Source organism: Protomyctophum parallelum (genome assembly GCF_964188405.1).
Source record: "Protomyctophum parallelum genome assembly, chromosome: 5".
NCBI classification, from domain to species: domain Eukaryota; kingdom Metazoa; phylum Chordata; class Actinopteri; order Myctophiformes; family Myctophidae; genus Protomyctophum; species Protomyctophum parallelum.
Genome location: NC_139702.1, coordinates 29,003,098 through 29,029,637, shown reverse-complemented (window position 1 = coordinate 29,029,637; position 26,540 = coordinate 29,003,098). Strand labels below are relative to the sequence as shown.

The following is a 26,540-nucleotide window of genomic DNA, read 5'->3' as shown; positions in this document are numbered from 1 at the left end:
ACTCAGTCTGTCTCATAGAAGGGCTTTGGGCAGTTCGGACACCCGTCCACCAGTGACATCATTAGGCATATATATTTTTATTATCGTGAGAACGTTGGCTTCAACTTTTCAGGAAAAGAAAGCCTGCCGTTTATTAGCTTGGATTCACCTTCGATGTCACTGGTGGACGGGTTTCTGAACTGCCCACAGCCTTCCTATGAGACACATTAGTTAGGACCAATTATAGGAAGAGAAGTTGAAAAGTGGTCCTTTAAAACACCAAAAGGGGTTCCCGCCCAAAATGGGTTAACAGTTTGCAGTTTGTGTGAGGTAAGATACAGGTAACACAAGATATAAAATGACTGCACTTTATTATGGCATCTTCAAATCAACATGATCAATTATTTACATAGGCACATCGGAGAAATAGTCCAGCTCCCACAACCCATAAACTTGTTAGGCTTGAAAAATGTATATGTGGAAATTAATGGTCTGAAAATTCTCTTTTAAGAAAAGGTATAACCTGCTTGGCAGTGAATGATTAATTTATAATACTGTATAAACATTATACACACGCAATAGAAAAGGCAGCTTTGTCACAATATATGCACCTCCTGGCAGAACTTCAGATATGTTAACACTAAAGATGATTGTGCAAATGTCTATTTTGGTCCCCGAGCATGCGTGTAAAAAGGCCACAGTAAACATGATCCAGTGGTATTCTATTGTGGCCTTGAGTTGATCTTTATGGAGCTACCGTGTCTAAAAAAAAAAGGTATCATTGTTGCCATGTGAGATATTTCCACACAAACAGCTGGAATGTGAAATCATGTTTAGACTTAAAGATGAAGCTGGTTTTAGGATGCTTTCGGGAGATCCAGCCAGGATATTATGTGCCAGTGTAAAACCAGCCAGCGGATATGAATTGATTTGTTGCCGTGGTGGGTAGCGTTTGCTATGTAAGCCTCCTACATTAGCAATGAAAAGATTCTTTATCCCGTCAATCGTTGCGTCGCTTGAGCTTATAGATCAGCTCTTTTTGGTTCTGTGACAAAGTATAAATTACATTTCGACATTGAGGCCACAGGGATTGGCTGAATCAACATTGGTTTGGGTGGAGAGAAAAGAAAAAAAAGTGATTGGTTATCTGTGGCTGACTCGGAGCAGGAAGGTGCGAATCTCCATGGGCTTCAATGTCACCTCCCAGACAGAGGAGTCTTCTGGCCGCTTTGGCAGAGGCTGTTCACCTGAAAAACAAACGTGCACATCAAAGCCATTTCTGAAACGGTGTCTTTTGACCTGAGATCAGATTCTAAAAATGTCTTCTACATCCCGATCGTTTTCTGAAAAAGCTATGTTTCTATAACATAATGCCAACACCAAAAGGGGTTCCCGCTTAACCTCGCCTCACCAGGCTTTCCACCACCTTTTATTGAGGGAAAAAGGTTCCTTCCTTTTCCCTCAATAAAAGCTCTCATAGCCTGTAGCTTTTATTGAGAAAAAAGGAAGGAACCTTCCTTTTCCCTCAATAAAATTGCCGCCTGTTGTTCCTGCCTGTCGACTACAAAACAATACTACAACATGACGTAACGATATCGTCCATCCCGACAGGATCATATACCCTAAATGAAATGGTGCCCAGGCTAGTTCCTGCCCAAAATGGGTTAAAAAATTAAATCTAGCCTAGGGGAGGAATGGCTCATGTTCTTTAAATTCTTGGTGTCCAGTACAGTTGAAGACAGTCTACTGTATTGTTTTTCTGCACAGGTTTTCCTCTGGACACGCAATAGTTTGTTCCACTAACCGTATTGATACCGTCAAAGTTTCCATGCTACTACTGAGGTTTGTGATCCAGTGTTAATATGGACCACTATCACTAGGCATTTCAGAGCTCTCTAAATACAGTGGTTATTATACGCACAAAACCCACGCCAACTTTGGCTTACAGTATAGTCTAATCACCCGGATTGGATAACGAGGGCATAAACAAGTGCCGGACATTGCATGAAATAGTCCATAGTCTTACAACACAAGTTGCATTCAATCAATAACTACAAAAACGTAGCACCACTCAGGATTTCTGGACAACATGGCGAGCAAGTTGTCTGAGAACACCAAAGACACTGCAGAGTAACCATTTTGAAAAGTGCTATACAAGCGTTGTACCTGTATGAGACTTCCAATCAAAACGTTTCATCTCATCCTTCCACTGATTGGCTGACAGGTTCAGCTCAGACACGCCCAGCACCTCCAGGGTAGAGAACAGCTTCTGCAACATCAAGAGGAACAGCCAGGTGAAGGTTATTACAGTTAACCAATGAAATAACTAGAATACAAAATAAATTAAACTGTATTGTGTGTCAAAACTAAAGTCATGTTCTGCATTATGTGTTAGTCTCTCAATATTTCATACCGTTAACAAATATGAGTGGATATGAATTATGTATTATTATTTGAGCTGCAATAAGCTCTGTAGCCAAAGATCTTCAAAGCTTGTGGATTGTCTTTTTAATATCACCAACTACCCCATATTATTATAATGAAAAAAAACCCTCTAAAACTAAACTTCAAATAAGACAAAACTGCCAAACTCACATTTTTCTTTTTGACTTAGTTAAAGTTAAGTTTTAATACATTTTCAAACCACTGACAAATGCAAAACTATAACTAGAAAAAGTGCCCTTCTGGGCACAGGTCTCCACCAGGTTATCCACAGATCCGTGCAGTTAGAGGTAAAAACACTTTTCGGCCAGTTATAGCGCCACCTTGAGGTTGAGTTGAAATTGTTCATGTGGCATTTTGTCCTCGGCCTAGTGGGAATGTGGGTGCACAATTTCACGGAAATCACGCGATGTGTTCATGATTTGCAGCATTTTGTTTGAAACTGAGCACTCCTGTGAACTTTGGAAGCCAAACTTAACCAATCAGGATGGAGTGTGAGAAATCTGAAAGACCGGTTTGGTTGAATGGCTCTAGAGAGACTGTGTACCAATTTGCGTGATGTTTGGACAAAATCTGTAGGTGTGCTGTGCAAAAACTTGCGCTCATTCAGTGTCCTATGAGCGCGGGCGGTGCTTCAAAGCCCGCATGGCCAGGGTTTGTAAGGAAATCAAGCGCTTCCCTAGTTCAGCTACAGATATGGATCACTGTAACGCACCTGAGATCGATAAAAATCGAAATGATTTAAGTCGTAGATTATCGTGATATTTACTATGCGGTCTAATCAGGAACCAGCCAACAAGTATTGGGACTAACCGTTTTAGAAATTGAAACTTCTACTCGAGGACTTGTATGAAAAGCGTGACAGACCTGCAGATCGACAGCGACGGGTAGGGAGTGCTCCTTGCTCTCACTGGCCTGAAACTGGTGCTCCACTCGCAGCAGTATGGACTCTCTGTCCCACTGGGACACCGTCAGCAGGTGGACAGCAGGGGGCAGCGCAGCCTGGAGGCCAGAGAACTACAGAGGGGGAAAAGTTGAGGGAAACATTGGACACAGAGGAACATAACAGCCTGGTTTAAACACCGCTTTGCCAAGCTTTTCCCTTTTGTGTTTCCGTTTTCCCTTGATGACCATCTGCTCATAGATAACCTCTGTCTGTCCGTCCATCCATCCATCCATCAACCCAGTCGTTCAGCCATGACATTGGTTTTCAACCAGTGGTCCGGGTACCACCAGTGGTCCTTGACGGGGTTTCTCCAGGTGGTCCCCAGCTAAATGATGAGCTAATAATCAAATGGACCCTTCTAGATCTTTAACTCTGGGGTGTAAAATTATTCATTTTACACTTTCAACGGTAAAAGTCTACACACAATATGTAGAATAATTGTTATTTATCTCCTATGGTACCATGTCAATACAGCATGGAATATACAAAACTAATACAAAATATTCTAAGTTTGGGGTCTGAGAGGCTAAGGGCCGATTCATACTCCTATTTTAGAGCCGAATAAAAGTCGGTTCGGCGCTGTAGAGCCTACAATGCGACGTCATTTGAGGTTCGGGGGGACGGGTACCGTGCTAAAGTCGGCTCTTCGGTGCTACTGAAAATTTCTGACGAGCCGAAATCATTTCGGCACTACAGCGCCGAAACAGCTGTAAAATAAGAGTATGAATCGGCCCTAAATCTCATCAAATGTTGGTCCGTGGCTCAAATGCTGAATAGATAATGTTGTAATGTAAATGTCTTGATCCATGTCATATCCATAACATCTGCCGTTTATAGCAGCCTCATTGGGATTGTTTTGTAATCGTCTTTTATCATACCCTCCGCTCCTCTCTCTCTCTCTCTCTCTCTCTCTCTCTCTCTCTCTCTCTCACCTCCAGTCTAGTGTTGGGGTGCAAGTCTCCATCGGTGAATGTCACCAGCGGCTGCAACACAGTCTCCTGGGCCAGGGGCCGGTGTGCGTCGGCAGCACTCTGCGGGGGTTCCAGGGACAGGAGAAGGCTGCCGCGGACCACCAGGCCCTGGGGGTACTCGTCGGAGGTCTCGTTGAGGGGCTCGGCCACCCCGCGCACATCGTCGTACAGCAGACGACGATGGAGCTGCAGAATGGAAGCGGAGGCCGTGTGTATTTATGTGTGCGTGCTTAGGAAGACAATAGGCCTCATTCAACAAAATGGTGCCTACGATCAGATTCGACCGCGAGGGGCACAAAATCGATGGACTGTCTGTATGCATCATCATGAAATCCAACATAGTTTAATCCATTTTGGGTGGGAACCCCTTTTGGTGTTTTAAAGGGATTGTGACATTAAAAAAAAGGTTTTGGAATTGTTCTTGTTTTTTTTAGGTTTTCTAATCTCAATTGCACCCAAAAAACATGAACTTTTCTGTGATCTGGGGTTTTCTGGCTCAAACAGGTGCTCTGATTTGCCGGCAGTAAGTGACATCACTTACTGCAAATCCCATATATGTCAATGGGATTTGCCAGCAGATGTCACTGTTTCACTGTGTTGCCTGTTTTCATTGTAGCTCAAAAGGCCCAAAAAACCCCAAAGAAAACTTCAGACCACAGAAAATCCACTGAATGTTCAAAGTTCAGGTTTTTTGGGTGTAATTGAGGTCATAAAATAAAAATAAAAATAAATGAAAATGAATGTCATAAAACCTTTAAACATTACGTTATAATTTAGCTATTGAAAAATAGCAGATCTACGAGCTTGTAGGTCTGCCATTTTAGAAAAATCGTTAAAATGTGGGCGCAAATCATTGAATACATTATATAGTTCAGAGCGAACATTTCTAACTTAAATATTTGCTTCTGGGGGGTCCCTGGAACGACATATTTTGAGATGGGGGTCCGTGGCCCAATAGAGATAATTCTGGGGGTCCTTGACATGAAAAAGGTTGAGGACCACTGACATAGAAACATGGGTTTTTCAGAAAAATGTTTAGAAGCCTTTTTTGGGTTAAGTCCAAAATGGGTTAAAGGCTCTTATATTAACCCATTTAGACCCGTTGTAACCCATTAGTCTTTTTAATCCGGGACAGCCTCTGTGTCACATTAGTTGTTCTTCCGGCTCTGGGGCGTGTGTATCGGGATCCGCACGTAATTCCGACGGAGCATTAGTCCAACATGCGGGAACCGCTCAGACATGCGCTGCTCCCGTGCTTGCCGTTATGGACTGTCTGGTTTGAGCGGTAGGTTGTCGTTTGTCGGACCAATGACTAGTCTGAACTAAGTACTGCACCCGTCTGTAAGCAAAATCGAAGAACGGAAGGGGCCAATCAGAGGCGCTTGCCTTCCAAGATTCCGCTTGACTTCCTCCTCCCGTTCAATAATAATTTGACATTATTATTGCTTATAGCAGCTTTAAAGGTATATTCAGTGTTTTCACTTAATTCAAATATCACTTATTTTTTTGTTTTGTTGTGATAATCCTCCCTACTATAGAGTGTGCTGGCCATATAAGGAGTTCCTCCCTGTCCCCAGTTAACCCCTGGGGGTCAAAAAACCTTAGGTTTCGTTTTTGACTCTATCCTGATTGGACGAAAGGCTGGGTCCCACAGCCAAAAACGAAACCTAAGGTTTTTTGAGTGAAATCACTGAATATACCTTTAATATTGTTTTTTTGTTTTTCAAACATGGGACTACATTGCAAGTATACATTTGTGGGGTCCCGCAAAACCAAAAAGACTACAGTAGACAGGCCATGCTGTCTGAAGTCTCCTGGGTGAAAGAGACCCTGGTTCACTCTGTGACATCATAAAATCCACACTGTAGAACTCACAACAGGCAGAGGAACTGACGTCAGGGCAGCTTTAATATAGTCCATCATAGACATGCATAGTATTTATAATGATAAATGCATAAAATCTTTTTTCATTAGGATTATATGGTCATATTATTGGGTTTGTTTTGGCTTGTTTTTGGAGGTGGGTTGGCTTATTTCTGTCACGAGTTGGCAACACTGCCATGGAGCAACATGGCGTCTCCCTCCCGTACGGTCTTCGCGTCTCGTCCTCTTTAGACAGTCCTTGCTCCCGTTGCAGACAGGTCGCTCCAACGAACTGCAGCGGCCACTGAGGCATCTATATCTTTTTATATTTATGATAATAGTACAGAGGTCCTGATGCCACGCCCACTACCCCCTGTGTCAGTGTTATTTTGGAAATCCCACAGGCATGTCATGATATTGAGTTACATTTGATATAAAAAATAATAATACTTTCTTACTCATTGGATACATTTCTACTTTTTATTCACCGTCAGTTGATGCTTCATATCCAGACGAGTAAAAACGCCAGGGTGGTTTGTTTATTTCTAGAACACAGTTCTTATACGACGCAATCCAAGATTGGGATTTTTGCCTGAACTGGCACTGTGGTCAAATGTCTACACATACCACATGCATGTGTCTAAGACTAATATAGGTTACCAGAGTAGACAGACGCTGCAGTGTATTTTGAAGTGAACCCCCAGACTCCGTAATGGAAAAATAGTAGCCCAGAGTTTGTTCAGAAGTGAGCGTACGAGTGAAGCGTGCTAGTGTCGTGTTTATCTCACCATAATCTCCAGTGAGCCGTTGTAGATACTGCTTCCACCCTGAGAGCGATCCGTCACCACCGTCAGCTGAGCGTCATTGTCCTGCGCACAAACACTCACCATTTATATTAACCCATTCTGACCCGAGATCAGATTCTAAAAATGTCTTCTAAATCCTGACAGTTTTCTGAAAAAGCCATGTTTCTATGTCAGTCGTTCTTCGATTTTTCAAAAATAGCAGACCTACAAGCTCGTAGCTCGCCACTCGGTGGCGCGCTATGAGCTTGTAGATCTGCTATTTTTAAATAGCTAAAGCATAACGTAATGCTAACACCAAAAGGTGTTAGCATTAAATGGGTTAACCGCTTTTGATTATATTTACATCCAGCTAGTTTCAGAAAACTCTTAGGATTTAGAACAGGGGTTCTCAAGCTTGCAGCTCGTCACTTTGTGCTGCGATGCATGCTTGTACATCCGCCATTTTTGAAATATCTTGAAATTATTGTTTTTTTTTTAGCACAAATCATCTCTTCTGGGGGTCACATTTTCATATGGGCAGGGGGGGAGGGGGGCATATATATATATATATATATGTGGGGGTCTTTGGCATGAAAAAGGGTGAGAACTGTTGATTCCATTTAGAAGGCATTTGTAGAATCGGACTCAGGTCTTAATGGGTTAAGAGGACATGTAGTCTTTGTGACACATCTAGGGGCTGCAATGTGCATTCAAAGACGTTCCTAGAAGCTTTGTCATTGGTCTGGAAAAAAAAAAAAAAACGGTCGCAATGACTAACCAATCAGGAAGCAGACAGGCAAATCGACCAATGACAAGGCTTCTAGGAAAATCTTTGAATGCAGATTGCGGCCCCCTAGATGTGTCAGAGACTACATTTTTTGGGGAACATTCAACCCATTGCTGGCTGTATGGAGAAAAAAAAGTCATAAAGAATTTGACATTATTATTGCTTATAGCAGCTTTAATATAGTTTTTTTGTTTTTCAAACATGGGACTACATTGCAAGTATACATTTGTGGGGTCCCGCAAAACCAAAAAGACTACAGTAGACAGGCCATGCTGTCTGAAGTCTCCTGGGTGAAAGAGACCCTGGTTCACTCTGTGACATCATAAAATCCACACTGTAGAACTCACAACAGGCAGAGGAACTGACGTCAGGGCAGCTTTAATATAGTCATTTGTGATTAACCACAAACCCTGTGGGGCTTCTTCTTTGCACAATTGTTTTAAATAATTGTAATGATCAAGATTGGCGTGGGTAATCACGGTAAGTGAAAACATCAAGTTAATCTACAACAGGTGCAGGATAGAGAGCCACACAAACCTTGATGTACGCACGTGAGTTGACGGGGTAGTAGTTGCCAGCGATGGGTTCAGATTGTTTCAGCTTCCACGTTGGACGGAAGTCTTTCCTTTGGGACGGGACAGCACAACAAATGATTCTGAATTACATTTATCAATTTTTACTCAACGATACAATTACTTCTATCGTCGAGTAAAAACCTCTTATCTCCACATTTATGTTTTTGGTAAATGAATGCCCTACTTCAGGGTTCCCCAATAGGCGGCCAGCGGGCCATTTGCGGCCCGCGGAGCGCCCCCTTGTGGCCCCTGGAAGATTATTTTTTTCTTTTTCCTTTTGTGGGGGGTCCCAGATATAAATGGCATTAAATGGGGGTCAGTAGCCTAAGCATGTCAAACTGGGCATCCTTTTCAAATGGGGTCTTGCCCTGAAAATTCATTTTCAGGGCAAGACCTCAACCTCGCACGTGCGGACTCTGCCCCCAGCCTGGTACCGTAGTCAAAATATGGCCCTTGAGGAAAATGTATTGGGGAACCCTGTCCTACTTCATCATACAAGAGTGTAGTACAAAAGTAGTAAAAATAAGCCAATGTACACAAGCTAACACAAACGCATTGTGAGCTTGTGTACAGTGGCCATTTACTATTTCAATTCATTTACTAAAACAATAAAATTGGAACGGTTTTGGACATACAAGGCTTCCACCAGACAGCAACGTTATGCTCATTGAGTCTGTGGTTAAAGGGATAGTTCAGATTTTTTAAACTAAAATATTAGTGCGATTTTCGTTCAACTTTGACCCCTCCATCACATGGAACTATGTTTTGGGCGTAGTGATATGGACATAGTTCTGTGTGATAGAGGGGTAAAAAAAAAGAACAAAAGTTGCACTAATATTTAAGAAATAGGTCAACAATACAAATGACGTTAGTTTTGTGGATTAATTTACTTTTACTGCGTGGCCCCCTGTGCCCCCCACAAAATGACCGGAACTACTTTATATTCATTAAAACCAGAGCAGAACTCCCACCACGACACCACATGAACTGCAATACGTTTCTTCCTATTTTATTTGCAGATGATACCAATCTCATTGCCTCACACAGGGATTTAAACACCCTCGTTAAACATGTTAATGATGAATTGTTGGATGTCTTCAAATGGTTTCAATTGAATAAGCTTACCCTCAATATAAAAAAAATGCAACTTCATGGTTTTTAGTAATATAAACAAAACATTTCCCAAAGAAAAACCTAGAATTTTAATCAATGGCTCTGAAATTTGCCAGGTTCCCCATACTAAATTCTTGGGTGTCATTATAGACGAACATTTAAATTGGAAACAACATATTGATGCTGTATGTATGAAGTCTATGAAGATGCTTGGTATATTGAGAAAAATCTGCCCTTTTGTTCTTCCTTCATGTCATTTAACACTATTATAGCTTAATTTTCCCTCATATTAATTACTGTAATATTGGCTGGGCTGCTACATATTCAACACATCTCACTAAATTACTGATCATTCAAAAAAGGTTTCTGAGAATGATTTCACATTCAAATCGGTATGAGCCGTCTGCCCCACTAAATATTCACTATTACCCATTGACAAAGTAAACATTTTTCAGACCGGTTTATTTATGTTTAAATTCCAAAAATGCATTTCTTCCGTGTTACTTCTGACATTCACTCCTACCCCACAAGGCAAAGAGATCATTTTGAATTACCCTATTGTCGCACTTCCAAACATCAATCTTTCATCAAATGTAGAGGCCCTCATCTATGGAACTCCCTAGATGCTTCACTTAAATCCTCATTATCCTTGCCAATTAAGAAAAAACATCTTAAGAAATATCCTATTTCTTCCTCTCTGTAGATTACATGTTTTACCTTGATGCGTTATATTTTCTTTTATGCGTTTGTTGTTGTATTGTTTATTTCTGTTTTTTGTGCAGTCTGTGTTTTTATTTCTTTACTGCACAGCTGCCCCCCTTTGCCAACTTGTAGACTTATGTACTGTTCTTTATGAACTTTAATTTTTTTAAACCAATGACCTCTTCCTACAGGAAAGGATTCCGTATAAGCCTTCTGGCTTCTTCCCTTCCTTGCATTGTATTGTATTTTTGTTCTTTGATATGTTATTGTCTATTTTTTGTATTACATGCTAAATAAATAAACCTAAAACGTAAAACCACAGGACTCGGGCAATCAATTAATACAGTTGCAACCACTATATTATGTGTTTAATCCGCCGTATTGTAATAAATAAAAAGAAACTGTCTTTGCCGCGGAGATAGAGACTAGATGGTTTTGTTTTGATGACGAAACCGGAAATCAACACATGCTGTGGGCTGCTACTAGGGCTTCTGGGAAATTGAGGCCAATGCAAATGAATGGGGTACAACGCCTCATGGAGGCGGGTCTTGTGCTGCGTCTTCCGGGTGCACCAAGATGGTGGGTGGTGCGATCGGTTCATAACAAACCGAGGAACATTTTTTCGCCTGATTTTCACGGATCAAAAGCCCAAATAATTCAGCGTATGCTCTAAAGGTAATACAACAATCTTGGCAGCGTAGGGTATTTGATTAAAATGCGGGTTAAGCGTTTTAATCAGTCAAACTGTTTCATACAACTTAAGTTAAAAAAAATCTGAACTATCCCTTTAAGACTCCAATCAGAATTGCCGACTAGGGAGTGGACCATATCTCTTTATACCAGATAAATCCTTACGATTTACAAACGGATGAGAAAACGGTCTTCCTAATGGGGCTTACTTTCTCTGCAGCATTTCTCTGCCGTTGGAGTCGGTGTAGAAGACTCCTGCAGAGTCGATACTGGTGTCTAGACGCGTGATTACTTCTTTTCCCAGGTGGTCACTGAGAATGAAAAGGAGGAGTTATAGTGAGTTAGAAAGTATAATGTGGCCTAGGGAGAATAGGAATAAATTAATGCAGAGAGAATAGGAAAACATGAATGAGTCTGTGTCTCATAGGAGGGCTTTGGGCAATTCAGAAACCCGTCCATCATCGTTAGGCAGATTCTTTTTTAAACAATGTTTTGAAAAACTATTTATATTTTTTTATTTTCGTGAGAACGATGTCTTCCATTTTCGCATTGCATCTTTTCAGGAATAGAAAGCTTGCCGTTTATATTAGCATGGATTTCCCCATCGATGATGTCACTGGTGGACGGGTTTCTGAACTGCCCCACAGCCCTATGAGACAGACTGAGTTTTATCATGAACATTAGTGAGGACCAATTATATGAAGATAGGTTGAAAAGCAGTGAAGTGGTCCTTTAACAAATACACCTACATCAGAACGTGTATTAGACTTTGGTGCAATGGATGTCTCTATGCTTCCTTTGTGAGTCATCCACCGACCACCTCTTTAACCCATTTTGGGCCGGGAACCCCATTTGGTGTTTAAACATTGTTATAATTTAGCTATTGAAAAATAGCAGATCTACAAGCTCATAGCGTGCCTACGAGCTTGTAGGTCTGCTATTTTTTTTAAATCGTGAAAATGTGGCCAACTCATTCAATCCAAAGGAAAGAATAAAAGGCTGAGTAATGCCAGGGGAAATAAAAACAAATGCAGAGTGCTCGGTTCTCTAGTGTTGCACAAGAACTGTGAGTTATATACGTTTAGTGCAGCTAATGACTGCCCCCTTCTGTTTCCATTGCCACATATCTTGCATCACATCTAATAAAAATGGTAAATGGTGCATTTATAGTGCCTTAATCTAAAGTGTTGTGCATTACATTCACCCATTTCAAAAACATGCATCCGACCGATGGATAAACCATGCAAATCACCAACCTGCTCATCGGGAGCAGTTAGGGGTTCAGTGTCTTGTTAAAGGATTTATCTATTTATATCTATTTATTGTCTTTTGTTTATTGATCTATGATGGCCGGCTGTATTTATCTATTTATATCTATTTATTGTCTTTTGTTTATTGATCTATGATGGCCGGCTGTATTTATCTATTTATATCTATTTATTGTCTTTTGTTTATTGATCTATGATGGCCGGTTGTAAATGTCATTAGTATTGTAATGTTAGTACACATGTTCTTCTTATCATATGCTGTAACTATTTGTTTATTTGGATCACAATGGAATTAAGTCCTCTGACTTTTTGTGCAATCCTGATAATTCTGTACTGCTCTTCTAGGAATTGTATCATGAATATATCAAATAAATCAAATCAAAAGGATGCTTTGACACTAACCCAGTTCCCCGGTGCTCCCCACTTTAACTGCTTTTTAACCACTTGAAATTCTATTTTAAAACTTTGGCCGTTTGAAAATAGCCCATCTACAAGATCGAGCTTGTAGATGGTCTTTTTTAAATTATTGGAGAAAAAAATAATTTAACAGCACACCTTCTCATTTGAGGGACCCTTGCACAAAATAATTTCAGATGGGGGGGGGGATCTGTGGCCAAATACATGAATCAAATATAAGCTGGAGTTGATAGCTCAAACGCTGACAAGGGCCAATAGGCCAAAACACGGTCGCTTCTGTGACTGCTGCTGTATTTTAAACACCTAAAAGACTTAGGTTATTTTTGAGGGACAAACCCCTACTATTTAGTGAAGGCTTTTTCAGGCACACTAGTTTAATTTAGGACCCAGGTTTCCTTTTACTGTAGGCTTCCGTTTTTGGTACTCCTTGTTCTAAGAGGACCCCAGCTGGTGTGCAGTCTACATGCATCTACACACACACACACACACACACACACACACACACACACGTATGCACCAAATATAATTAATTCATACGACCACAGTCTGTCTGTGCAACCATTTCCTTATATTTGAACCTCATGCTCTGACTCTCGGAGCCCTGTGGTGGGTATAGCATCAAACCCCTAAGTATATACACAAGACTCCATTAATAAAAGGCCAACAATTTCTTACGCAACCCATCACGGTCTGTACTCACTCTATGGGTACGGGTCCAACGGTCCACTCCAACTCCAGAGACCTGCTGTGGGCGTAGAGGCGGACCACCTGAGACACCCAGGGACCAAACCACTGTCTGACCTCCTGGACCACCGAGGTCTGAGGCAGCCGAGCAGGGACAGGAGAGGAGATGAAGTACGCCATAGAAGAGAAAGAAAAGAAGAAAAAGATAGGAAACATTTCATGGGATCAGGAACTTCCTAACCTCAGTAGTATGTTAACTCTCTCTGGCATTATCTTTTTTAAATATAGTAATATCATATCATTATTATAATTGTTCATTACTTTTTCACAGAATCTAATATTTTATGATTCACCAGGAGCCTGGGTGGCTTGATTCTAGTCTAAAAAATTATAGATATAAGACATACCAAGCCATCAACCCAGATCCATTTATTTTGGTTGGCGGTTTTGCCAATGTGAGACGGGTATACAAAACGGACAGCACATATACGGTGTGTCCCCTCACACAAGATATCAGAGTGAAATATGGACATGAGGGTATTGATTTGAGCTCACTCTTTGTGGGCACTAACAGAGAGACTTTGCATAATATGCTACATGCCTGCCTGTCACGTGTGGCGCAATAGAAAGCTGTGTTCCGTCTACCTGTATACTCTCGGTTTTTGCCGTCTTGCTGATGATGAATGGGGTGGAAGAGTTGGGTCTGAAGATGTAAGCACCCGACATCTGGTTACTGGCCGAGTTGTTACCATCACTGGCATTGTACCTGGAATATATAACAGGTAACAAACAAAATGCAGTCATTAGACTGACAAACGTATGCAGGTGTGTGTGTGTGTGTGTGTGTGTGTGTGTGTGTGTGAGAAAGAAAGGGAGAGACCAGTAGAAGTTCTGTGTTAGTTTGATGGTCTGTCGAGTCTCCAGGTTACTGAGGCTGCTCAAAAGTCCCGTCTCTGGGTCAAAGGTCGCACGCAGGAACTGGTAACGCAATGCACACAGACAGACGCACATTAAAAACATCATCCATCCATGCACTTTTCACACTGTATTGCTGGGATATTGCTGGGCTATTAAAACTGTTTAAATGCCAGGGACACAGGACGAGTTATGCACTGATTGCCATGGATGATAAGACGAGTTTTTATTATTTTTTTTTTTTTATATTATTTTTTTCTTTGTGTGAAAATTCCTCTAATCTGGTGTGCAGGTGCACATGCACATGATATGCATAATATAATTACATTTTCTCTCCTTTATTTATAATGGGCTAATTGGCAACGAGAGCCAAAACTGGTGACCACCAGGTGGCACTGAAAGAGTTTAAGTGTACTTTCATGGGATTATGCCCTTCATAATCTATTGTAACGTACCTTGTTCTGGATGGCAGCCACTCCCGCCAGGGGTCTGGGCTGTGTGGGGGCCGGTGGGGGTCTGCTCTGAAACAGGGACACAGAGTAGGTACTGTAGCCCAGTGGAGGAGCCTGGACCTGGAAGACTAGCTCATTCACGGCATAGCCCCTTCCTCCCCTCAGCGTCTGGGTGGCTGCAGACACAGGGACAACCTGGGACAGGACACAAGAATATGGACGTATTGTAAAACACTCTTAGGCGCGATTCATACTCCCATTTTAGAGCCGAATAAAAGTCGGTTCGGCCTACAATGTGACGTCATTTGAGGTTCGGGGGGGGGGGGGGGCGTCTACAATCATTTCGGCACTACAGCGGTAAAATAGGAGTATGAATGAGCCCTTATAAGTGTTCAATGTCAATGAGTGTACATGTTATCAAAGGGTCCATTTGCACGCTATCAGAGTACGATTATCACTCAGGAATGTACTGTGGTTAGGGTATGGCATTACCAAAAATGATAGCGTTGTTATTCTTTTGTCAGATATTGTGAATAGGTATTAATCTTGTTGATTGCACCTTGATGACAGATTTAGAACAGCTGTAATTATGATTCTAGGAAAATCTTTGAATACAGATTGCGGCCTGCATCTCAGAGACTACATACAGACATGGGACTACATTGTAAGTATACATTTGTGGGGTCCCGCAAAACCAAAAAGACTACAGTAGACAGGCCATGCTGTCTGAAGTCTCCTGGGTGAAAGAGACCCTGGTTCACTCTGTGACATCATAAAATCCACACTGTAGAACTCACAACAGGCAGAGGAACTGACGTCAGGGCAGCTTTAATATGGTTATTTGTGATTAACCACAAACCCTGTGGGGCTTCTTCTTTGCACAATTGTTTTAAATAATTGTAATGATCAAGATTGGCGTGGGTAATTACGGTAAGTAAAAACATCAAGTTAATCTACAACATAATAGCATTGTTATCATTTTGTCAGATATTGTGAATAGTTATTAATCTTGTTGATTGCACCTTGATGACAGATGTAGAACAGTTGTAATTAGCCGCAGTACTCATCATAAATAATGTTCCGATTCCACAATTAATTAAAACTATATAGTACAGCACCACCCCCTTTATTTCTCCCTCTCACACACAGTCACTGACCTGGCAGTCCACAGGCACGCCATTAGCATCAGATATGGAATACAGCGTTCCGTTGACCGGCAGCCTGACTGCCCTCGTGGCCGGACGAGCCAAGGGGTTGTACACGTTTACCGAGAACTGAAAGAGAGCGGTAGGTAGTTTAACCATCATTTATTTTACGGACTCAATTTGTACACCTCAGTCCAGGGCTAGTGTACAGTCAACATACAGTATGTGTCTGTGTGTATTACCTTTTCGCTGGCCTCCGTGAGAGGACACACACTGATGTTTAGGTGCTCGCAGTACATCCTCGGAGCAGACGAACCGGTGAGGGCAGCGAGGCTGTTACTGACCAGAACCTGAGGAAGACGGGGAGAAGCCATGGTTCTTCTATAAAAGAGCACCATATCAAAGCACCATGCTCCTTATGCAGTGTAGAGGAACATAGCTGAAAATGTACTACAAAACGGTAGTGAAAGCCTAAGCGCTCTAGCGTGGGACAAATAATGAATTAATTACATTACGGGAAAGGCAGGAGAGAGAGGGGAGGAGGAATAATATCATGTTATGTGTACTGTACATCGGGTTGGATTTGCACTGGGGTCAGCTGCGGTAATGCTAGAGACTCTTACTCTCCCACCGTTTATAGTTTAAGCATTTAGCAGACACTCTTACCAAGAACAACTGACAGTCTAAGTCTAATCTTCTGAATCGCTGCATCAGGGTGTTGAGTTCTGCAGTGTCACTAGCTCTGCAGTCACGCCAGTGTGCGTCTACAATACAGGTGACGCGCCCCTCACCCCTCCAAGCGGTGCATTGAGTTGGCTCCAAGTAACCAACATGCAGTGACTCCATCTGCATCCTATAACTATTTTAGCAGCTATTGACAAGACAAGAAGTAATAAAACTTTATTTGTATAGCACCCTTCAAGACATGAAATGCAGCTCAGTGCTTTACAGAGCAAAAAAGAAAAGAAAACTGAGTGTTGCAACTCCCCTCCCCCCCCCCCCCCCCCCCCCCTCCACTCCTCTCTCTCATTAGCAGGCAACAGTGCAGCACCAGCTCTCTCCGTTTCTGGCAAACAGCGCCCCTACTGGTACTAATAGTTATTCTAGTGCTCATGGCCACATACATAGGCGGACACATGGGTGAACACGGACATTGCTGTTCCTTGGAGTGGTTGCACCACTCAAAAAAAAGATCTTATCATCATACATAATCACATTCCGTGCTCAGCCAATCAAATCATCACATTCCATGGTACAAACACACAAAGCTGTGCATAGGTGCTCAAAAAAAGAAAAGAAAAGGAATAAAACATTAAATAATAGCAGTGTATAAGTCAGTACAGTTGAGGACATAAATAACAAGGATGTTAGAATCAAGGTAGAACTGATGAAGTTAGTTTTCAGGAAATTGGAAAGTGAGTCTGCAGGTTTATGGGTCATTCCACATTTTGGGAGCCAGAAGAGACTGAGGGACAGACCTCCTGTGATATATTGCCCTACCTGACAGTGTTGCCAGCCAATGGCCAGTCTCCTGGCGTAGTCATTAGCAACATGTTGCTTCTCCGTTCCCGACACAGCGTCATGGTGCTGCGCCACGGCCATAGCCTTTCCTGATGACCAGAGGACAGGCTGCCATTAACCATTTCCACTTGTATAATATCCCGTCACAAAGCACTCTTTATATGCATTACGATAATGTATTACGACTTGAAGGATTTATGTCTTTACATTTAACATCCTTTGATATGTGCTGATACACCGATGACTTTATGTGACGGAATAGACTAGACTTTAGGCAGAATTAAACTTATTTGGGCTTACTCATGGTCTGGCTGTTTCCTTCTCCAAAGACACCATTCCTGGACACTTGTCCGCCCAGCACCTCAAGTTGGTTGCAGGTCTACAAAACAGCAAAAGTCACACAGTTCTAAGACAAAAGCCACAACTAACTACTCTTCCTCACTCTTAAGGCCTACTCATACTCCAGTTTGAGGTGATAAGTTATCACCCATTAGGTGCCAATATGCTATACAACTAAAAAAGTGCATTCATACTCGGTTCAGATCTCTCTCGCTCACGCCTGCACGCAATTTAATAGAGAGGAGGTTCTTTCTCCTCTGCTTTCTCTCTCTAATCCTTTCCGTTTTCTATTCAGTCCTTTTCTCTCGCTTTATGTTGTCTCTTTCCGTCTCTCTGTGCCTGCAAAACCAAGGGGACCGCCCACCAAATTTCTAGACCAATCAGTGAACGAGGTGATAGACCCAGAGTGAAAGCACTTGTCTGTCAGTAGAAAAAAAAAGAAAAAAAAGAGCTTGAGATTCACCCGATACATATTCTTTCTTCTTCTCTTGCAACATAAAATAGCACACATTTGTTACTCCAAAAATATTTTTGAGCGCTGGCCAAACTGTGTCAGAGTAAAGGGAGTACATTTAACATGAGACTATAGGCCCGGTTGGGATCCGGAACCAACATTGATGAACCAGAATCGGTTCCATCACATTTGGAACCGTTTATCACACGGTCAGAGCTGGCCGAACTGTACAATTACAATACCGGTGATTATCAAATAAGGACCATCTTAACCCATGAGGGTGCATTTTGTACAGTCAAGAGTTCCATTTGTACACTCACTAGAAGTACCCACTATAGAGCGTCGCAGTCCCGCCCCCTTTCATGACGACGCCAGGCCCAGGAAATTAATCCCAAAGAACTTTTAAGCGTCGTACGAAACCAACTCGAGTCGTGACAAATCATGACAACAAACACAGTATTTTGAACCAAACAAATAATTACAAAGAAGAAAAACAACAAAAAAAAGTGTTGTAACCTGGTGTTTTCTTTCTACTTTCTAATTCTTTGTTTGGCCCAAAACAGTGTTCATCGTCATGTTTTGTCACGACAAGAGTTGGCTTTGTCCGCGGCGTAAACGTCTTTAAATAATTTTCTGAAAAGTCTATGAGGAAAATTTTCCGGGTCTCTCGAGGGGGCGGGACTGCGACGCTATAGGAATCATTAAATGGGAACTGTTAAGAGGGACTCGTCAAGGAACCGGAATCGTTAAAATCTTTAAACCCACGTGGGACTACCTGCAGATAGCTGTTGCTGAGTCTCTCATAACGTTTCAGAGCTGGCCGACTGGTGAAGTAACCCGTCCAGAAATCATGTGCATCATCAGCGTACGGGAAGAAGTCATCCGTCTTCAGAGCCCTGGGAAGACAGACAGAGCACAATAGGGGATGAGCGAGTGACGTCAGGACTTCATTCAAAATAGGAGCTTTGGGGTGTCGGGAAAACATGGCCGCTTGCCTCTCTTGCTCTCTATTTTATTATATCGCTAAAAGCTCCAAAGAGTTCATATTTTCAACGAGAGGCGGATGAGAAGTCAGAAATGAAGCGCTTAGTACAGTATATCCATCAGATCAAAACCACGGAGAGCGCCCTGGATTAGCAGATACGAGGCATTCTTTCTGCCGCGCTAACAGCTAAGTGAACAGGACGCCAATATGAATGAAGAGAAAAAAGAAATCAGATTATTATTCTCTCGCCTGATATCATTGAGGATACGCTAGGACGTGTACAGTACACACGTCCTATGCATCCATCGATTGAATTCCCTATGACGTGTGCCGTGTGGACACGACGAATGTCTATTTTAGCATGCTACTGTAATAAATGGAGCATAAGAGATGATGGTCCTTCACCCACCAGGTGAGGTTGGCCCTGTGTAGTTCTTGTAGGTAACAGGAGGGGGTGCTGTACAACACGTTGATGCTGCTGCCGTTGGCCTGCTGAGCGTTGACATAGCGGATCAATTTGTCCAGGTTCTTGTACCACAGGTTGGCGTTCTCGTACTGGAAGTCTGAGCCCATCGTCATGATGATGTGTTTGCTTTTATACACGGCGGCCTGTAGGAAGGACACAAATGGAAGGAGAATGAACTACAAGATTTGTACAACACGATGCCTTGCATTTCAGATTCATTAATGTGCGTATGATATTAGGGGTTTCACATAATTATCTAATACTAGACTATTCAAAACTACTATTCTACATATTTTTTATAAAGAATCGTCTATATCTGGCCGTCTCCATGAGGATCATGACACCGACCTCATCTGACATTCCATATGTTGATCCTACCCCACCCGTCCTTCCTCTTCGATGATGTCTCCCTTTTGACGGATACCCGTCCATTCAAACTCTAGACGGGGCCCGCCCCAAAGTTATTAGCGCAGCCGTGCCGGGCAGCGGAGAAAACTAGAGTTCTCAAGAGGCCCGAAAATTAAGGCCCGGCCCTACCACCTGGGCCCTAACTGGGCTGGCCCGAGGCCCCGCCTGGCCTTACCAATTAGCACACATTTGACGCCCTATACCCGGCCAAAAATAAATAAAGTCCATATATTGGCATTACCAGAAATGTAGTTTCAGCACAACCTCGCCTTCAGGGCATCTCACTGGTATTAGTTTATTGTATTCAAAGTCGAATGCGAAAGAAAATCTGTATTTGCGAATGCCCTAGTATGCATGTACGGTATGCATGATTGAGTTGCATGTCTGTCTGCATGCCTGACCTGTTTGGTGGCGATATTGCGGAAGCGCGTCACCACGTCGTCTACGTTATAATCTTCTAGGTCTGGGTCGTCTCGGATCGGGGGATCGTCACAGGACTGGTCCCAGCAGAAGCCCTCTGGGGGGTTGTATCCATTAGGCAGAATGCCTGGAGGAAAGCCAATGGATGGCACACACACACACACACACATTTGAAAAGTTCATTTCCATTGTCCGTCCAAGTTTCTGACAGTGTGCGAGTCCTTTTCGTTGTTATTCAAAAGATAAACATTTTATTATATGCAATTTTGTCCTAAGCACCAACCTTTTGAGGTGTGCATCAACCTTTTTCTAAAAAAAGTTAATTCTCAAACTGAGACAAATGTCTTTGGTGAAGGAAAAGGTCTGACCAGTCTTCACTCTTTGAAGCCCAAAAGGCCAAGCCAGAAATCTTGGCGTAATCATGGATTCATCCGATTCATCCAAATAGCCACATCAAGTCAACAACGTCCCTCAGGTCTTAATGGGTTAAACATCTAGGGTTAAATGTTAGACGTTAGTTTAACCCATTCAGGCCTGACGTTGAAATAAATAAAGTTTTCTAAATCATGACAATTTTCTGAAAGATTTGAGGCACATTTTAACGATTTTTCAAAAATAGCAGACCTGCAAGTTCATAGCGCGCCACTCGGTGGCGCGCTATGAGCTTGTAGATCTGCTATTTTTCAATAGCTAAAGTATAACAGAATGCTTGAAACACCAAAAGGGGTTCCCGCCCCAAAATGGGTATATGGTCAGAGTAGGGTACCAGTGAAGAGGTCAGCCATGGGGGGTGTGAGGCTGTCCGATGCTCTCCATAACAGCTCCTGATCCAAATTCATTATCCTGTTATTTCGATCCTGGTAGTCCAGACGGCCAAAGAAAAAGCCATCATACCCCATCTAGAAAAAAGGAAAAAAACACAAACACAAACAAACCCTGTTACCTTTAAGTACTGAGAGGAGGGCTTCGGTTGTTCAAAGGCCTTGACCATAAAGGGAAGCAATTCCCCTCTCTCCCCATTGATGCGCCCCGGTCACTGATCACAAAACAGACCTCTCCATATAGTCATAATATGACTGGATCCCTTTAATCCATGCTAATATTATAGCCAAATAACCAGGTAGGATGAGATTATTCTTAGTTTGAAATGAGGAAGGAAAGACAGAAACTGTTAGAGGGGAAGTAGTAGACTTAACGATGACGAGATCATGATGATAGACAAGACATTATGACAGACACCACCTGCACACACTGCAGTCTGAATTGGCAAACATTCAGTCCCCTCTGACAACATAAAGATGTGCTCAGCTACCTGTGCGAACATGGAGGCATGCTCTCGGGCGTGCCCAAAGGGGTCGATGTGCCATGCCACGCGAGGGCGTCCGCATGGCCCAAACGTGTCATTGAGGAACCTCAGGCCCATGGTCATTTGGTCAATGACAGCACTGTAGTGAGTGGTTGCCTCGTCGCTCATGCACCAACCACCGTTCACAAACTCCAGACGACCTGAGGGTGTGGGGATGGGGTGGGGGGGGTACAAGCAAAAGGGCAGACGGAAACATTTAAATATGATAAAAGGATGTTGGGGTCAAGGTCAAGGTAACATTACTTACCAGGCCACCTGGGGGGGGGGGGGGGGGGACTTCACAGGAGTGTGATGTTTTATTTAGCAAAGCCAGAGGTAGCTACAATCGTAAAGCAAGGCAAAATATAAGAGAGCTAAACACAGCGCTACAGTATAAGATAACCACCTCAAGGAACCCTGAGGGTCCCTTGGACCCCACTTTGAATACCACTGATCTGAATTAAATAAATCATATGAATTTAATGTAGTACGTCAATATTGAATAGATCGTTCATTTTGTTTCAACTTAATCTACAGACTTCAATGTACATGTAGGCACGCATGCCTACATGTACACGCCTGCACACACACACCACCACAGAGGTTGTGGGTTCGAATTAGGGCATTCACTTCTAGTCATTTTTACTAGTTGACTAGTTGCCTAGTTTACTAGTTGTAACTATTATGTGTAAAATTATATTTGTACATTTAAAAACCATGTACATTGGTGACTATAACTATAATCTACCTGATCTTGAGGCCTAAAAAAAAAAGAAGAATCGGGAAAATAAAAATGAATATGATTTTTCTTTTAATCAACTAGTCAACTAGTACCAACAAGGTCGACTAGTGGATTTACTAGTCGACTAGTTGCTTAATGCCCTAGTTCGAATCCACCGTTGCCATGGTGCATCCGGGCATGCAGGCCTGTGTACCTAGCCTGGCTCAAATATGTTCTAGGCGAGTGAAACGGAATGACAATGCAGGCCGAGTGTCAGGCTACTGTGTGTACTGTACCTTCATTGACCAGCTGTTTGACAGTCTGCTGCATGGTGGAGCTCTGGGTCTTCCACCAGCGGTAGAAGAAGGCCGTCTCCACGTAGATGAACCTCCTGTCCGGGTTCTTCAGAAGCTGGTCCACCACAGAGTCCAGGATGTACTGCACCCCCGCATGCTGGATGTCATTACGGTCTGCAATGACACATGCATGGATTACAATTCAAGCACCATTCTGTTGATCATTTGTAAGATTATGCTGGCTGCTGACAGTGCTGAGTGCGGGGACTGTGGGAGCATACCATTATAACGGGGGATTTCCACCCGGCCGCTGTTACTACTTTGCTGGGCCAAATTGATTCACATGTTGCTCACACTTTACAGGTTATCTGGGCTAAATCGTCCCGAGAAATCGCCTAATAAACGCGCACATACACATGGTGCAAAATTTTAAATACCCTCTGGTGTTGACCCCATAGAGCACCCAGATAGTGAAATAAATTAGCTTTTTTTATACTACATACTTATACTACAGTACACAGTTAACTTTCTGCTTACACAACCATTGGCCAACGGTCAAGTTATACAATGATCATCTGCTAGACAACAAGACAATAGCCCATGCAATGGTCATTGTAAAACATTTGATACTTTAACAGTTGTTAAAGTTTTAGTGGATGTTTACCACTAAAAAGCATGTGACTGAACATAATATGTTTGTATTATGGATGACTGACTACTATGTCTGAGGAAGTGAACTTCTCATACAAGTTGCAAAATCAAGATTACAGATTACTCCTTTGTAGATATCTAGAGATAACTGAAGATAAATAGTTAAATTAGCAGAGCACTGATTCCATGTTTGAGCACATGCAACAACACCCAACTGTAGATCACCGTTATGCATAAAATAGGACACCAACCTCCATAGAAGTACTGGTCCACAGTCTTGAGCCAACCTACGTCATCGTGGGTGTGTGGCACCAGGTGGACATTCAACATGTTGGGCATGGTAGCATGGCATGACTAGACGACACACACAAACACACACACACACACACACACACACACACACACACACACACACACACACACACACACACACACACAATTTTAACAAGTCTACAGTACCACACTGTAAGCCATAACAAAGGTCAGTACTAGTGTTGACACTGTTCGATATACGAAGTTATGCTGTATACCCACTTCTTTTTCAGTGTACATTGCATTATGCGCAAATGTAAAGCATGTTTAAATGTCACAAGACATGATAAGGGAGTCTGGAATTGCTCTCACTAAGAGTATATGGTCTGTACAGTGTACACTAGCTCTGGTCAATAGCTCTAATGCCTTTACATTAGAGCTATGCTACTATTCTCATCCTGCGCTCGCATGAAATGCAGACCAGCCTCTCGTCTGTAACGAAAATAAAAATAACGTTTTCACTACTCACCAATACAAAGGCGATTTGTGTTATTACTTAGAAAGCCCACTTTCCTTAGTGGATGCACTCTGAGCCCCCCACCACACATATAAAACCTTTAGCGAGAAATGGATTTTGTTTTCCACCGGAAGGAAAAAATCTGTAGGGTTTTCCCTTTCTCCTTTCTGGCCAGAAAGTGCATTTTATACGCGTGGCTCAGAGTGCATCCACTAAGGAAAGTAGACTTTCTAATAACACAAGCTGCCTTTGTATTGGCGAGTACTGGAAACGTTCTTTTAATTTTCACTACAGACGAGAGGCTGGTCTGCATTTCATGCGAGTGCAAGAAGAGAAGTATCATAGCTCTAATGCAAAGGTATTAATTAGAGCTATGGACCAGAGCCACTAACTGGCCACCAGGCACACCTTTATTCTGACATTTTTTAAGCCATGCATGTCACTACTCATTTGCTACGCTATAGATACCAGCATTTTAGTAATTCAGCAGTGACACACAGGCTGCACATGTATACCGTTGCACCTTTTTGACCGATTGAAGTTTAGACAAAACATAGTTGTACATGTCAAAAGGATAAAACACAAAAAGGCTTGAGAGCTTATTTCCATTGTGGTACTATTGAGTGCAAATATGTGCAGTGGGTAGCAGTACTAGCAGACACCAGCAAAATAATCAATTCAATAATATTCATATACATTTCAAGTTTTTCAACATACTAATGCAAAATACATCAATGTACAGTAATATCATGGTTATAATTAGGTCCAGCTGCTATTCAGCCAACTCTTTATGGAGGACTTGAAGTTAGTAGCATGTAACTCAAGGCTGCTCTCAGCTCTAATGGTCATATGGTATCCTAGTTTGCCAATCAATATATCATCCAGAAGGGACTTTCCAAACACTATACTGACCATTTGATAATTTTACATTATATTCTGGGGGATATCATACCTCAATCAATTGTTTTCTGTCATAAAATACACTATATCACACAAGATTTGTTTTCTACAATTTGCAGGTATGAATTTTAAAAACATTCAATATTCAACTATGAGGGCATAAAATGTTTATGAATAAAACAACTAATAGATAGGCCTGTAGCCTGTGTGTGATAGTGTGATTCATGACTGAAAGTAAACTGAATAGTATGAATTTATCCCTGGAATGAGTCCCTAATACTGTATTGTGAGCATGCCATAGGCAATTTCTTTGCATTATCATCATTTGTTGAATGAACAGACCACTGACCAGGTGAAACCTCTCAGTAATCAAATACCTAACAAACTGTAGATTAGAGAGAAAACTGAGGTACCATAATATGAAAGTGGAAGTACAGTAACTTGCAGCAGTTAGATTCCAATACGTGTTAGAAATGCAGTCAAACTCTATACACACTGAATACTGCTAATTAGTAATGTGTATTGTGTGGCTGACCTTGTATCCACAGGACGAGGTATCGTAAACATCTTGTCCGAGGGGAAAGCAAAATACACAACTTTGAAAGAGCAGGAGAGCAGAAATCAGCTGCAGCACCGTTGACGCCATGTTGGAAAATAACCAGTCATGTGACTTCTGTTTTTATTCCGTTTTATACGTCACGTGACAACTGGCAGAAACCGTGTGTGTGTGTGTGTGTGTGTGTGTGTGTGTGTGTGTGTGTGTGTGTGTGTGTGTGTGTGTGTGTGTGTGTGTGTGTGTGTGTGTGTGTGTGTGTGTGTGTGTGTGTGTGTGTGTGTGTGTGTGTGTGTGTGTGACTGATAAAAAACAAAGCTAATAAAATGATCAACAAACAAGACACACATGAGATAGGCCTACACATCTCATAAAAGAGTCAAAGACTAATATGACGTTTGACAATTAGTAGGAAGAAGTAGGTCTAGTGTAGATTCAACACTGCATATGATTATTACCCTTGCTTGTCCTTATCATTAGATATTAATGACAATGTATGCTATTTGGAATATTGTATACAATTAGCTTTCCGGTGATAAAATGGCCACCAACGTAACCAAAAAAGTCAACCAAAGAACAAGATTCCTACAGGATCTCCTCGCTGGTCAACAGAAACACCTTGAAGACCCTAACAGGAGCCCTCGTACAAGGTTTCTTAGACTGCATGCACCTCCTGGTACCACAGCACTTCTAAGGCCCTTAAAACTAGCTCCAGACTTCCCAAAACAAACTGGTCAGGCTACTACTTGGCCTCACTCCCCGAACCCCTGCCCACTTTGACAGTCTGGAATGGCAGGGTAGCTCTGGTCCAAGCTATGGACCAGAGCTAGGCTTAGGGTTGACAACAGAGTACAGCATCTTGCAATGGGTCTGGTCCACAAGATTCAATACACCACCAAGATACCCATCTAAATACTTCCTTATGTCAATGAAGTCCACACCCTCAACACCAGAGGGAGTTCAACAAACCATGTGCAA

At 42.2% G+C, this 26,540-nt stretch overlaps 2 protein-coding genes across 2 annotated transcripts in view; both read right to left on the bottom strand.

Moving 5' to 3' along the window:
• The window catches only part of LOC310859477 (E3 ubiquitin/ISG15 ligase TRIM25-like), a 289,970-nt gene that overhangs the window by 241,605 nt on the left and 21,825 nt on the right, over positions 1-26,540 (bottom strand). The gene's annotated exons all lie outside the window — the stretch shown is intronic.
• On the bottom strand, positions 334-25,659 carry man2b1 (mannosidase, alpha, class 2B, member 1). The gene is made up of 23 exons (XM_083764623.1): positions 25,545-25,659; positions 23,592-23,694; positions 22,690-22,863; positions 21,640-21,833; positions 21,094-21,226; positions 20,309-20,454; positions 19,443-19,642; positions 18,824-18,944; positions 17,556-17,634; positions 17,235-17,344; positions 15,977-16,084; positions 15,747-15,863; positions 14,593-14,784; positions 14,103-14,200; positions 13,868-13,988; positions 13,239-13,357; positions 11,063-11,164; positions 8,311-8,398; positions 6,990-7,070; positions 4,300-4,524; positions 3,289-3,438; positions 2,146-2,248; positions 334-1,226 (listed from the first exon to the last, which is right to left on the bottom strand). Exons 1-23 carry the CDS (start codon positions 25,653-25,655, stop codon positions 1,123-1,125), a joined length of 2,979 nt encoding a protein of 992 aa, XP_083620749.1. The 5' UTR covers positions 25,656-25,659; the 3' UTR covers positions 334-1,122.

Excerpts from the sequence above, each read along its gene's own strand:
- man2b1 (XM_083764623.1), bottom strand. The coding sequence starts at position 25,655 with ATGGCGTCAACGGTGCTGCAGCTGATTTCTGCTCTCCTGCTCTTTCAA. Across the intron at positions 17,345-17,555 it reads AGGAAACAGCCAGACCATGA|GAAAGGCTATGGCCGTGGCG; the intron begins GTAAGCCCAAAT and ends TCTGGTCATCAG. Across the intron at positions 7,071-8,310 it reads ACTCACGTGCGTACATCAAG|GACAATGACGCTCAGCTGAC; the intron begins GTTTGTGTGGCT and ends GTTTGTGCGCAG.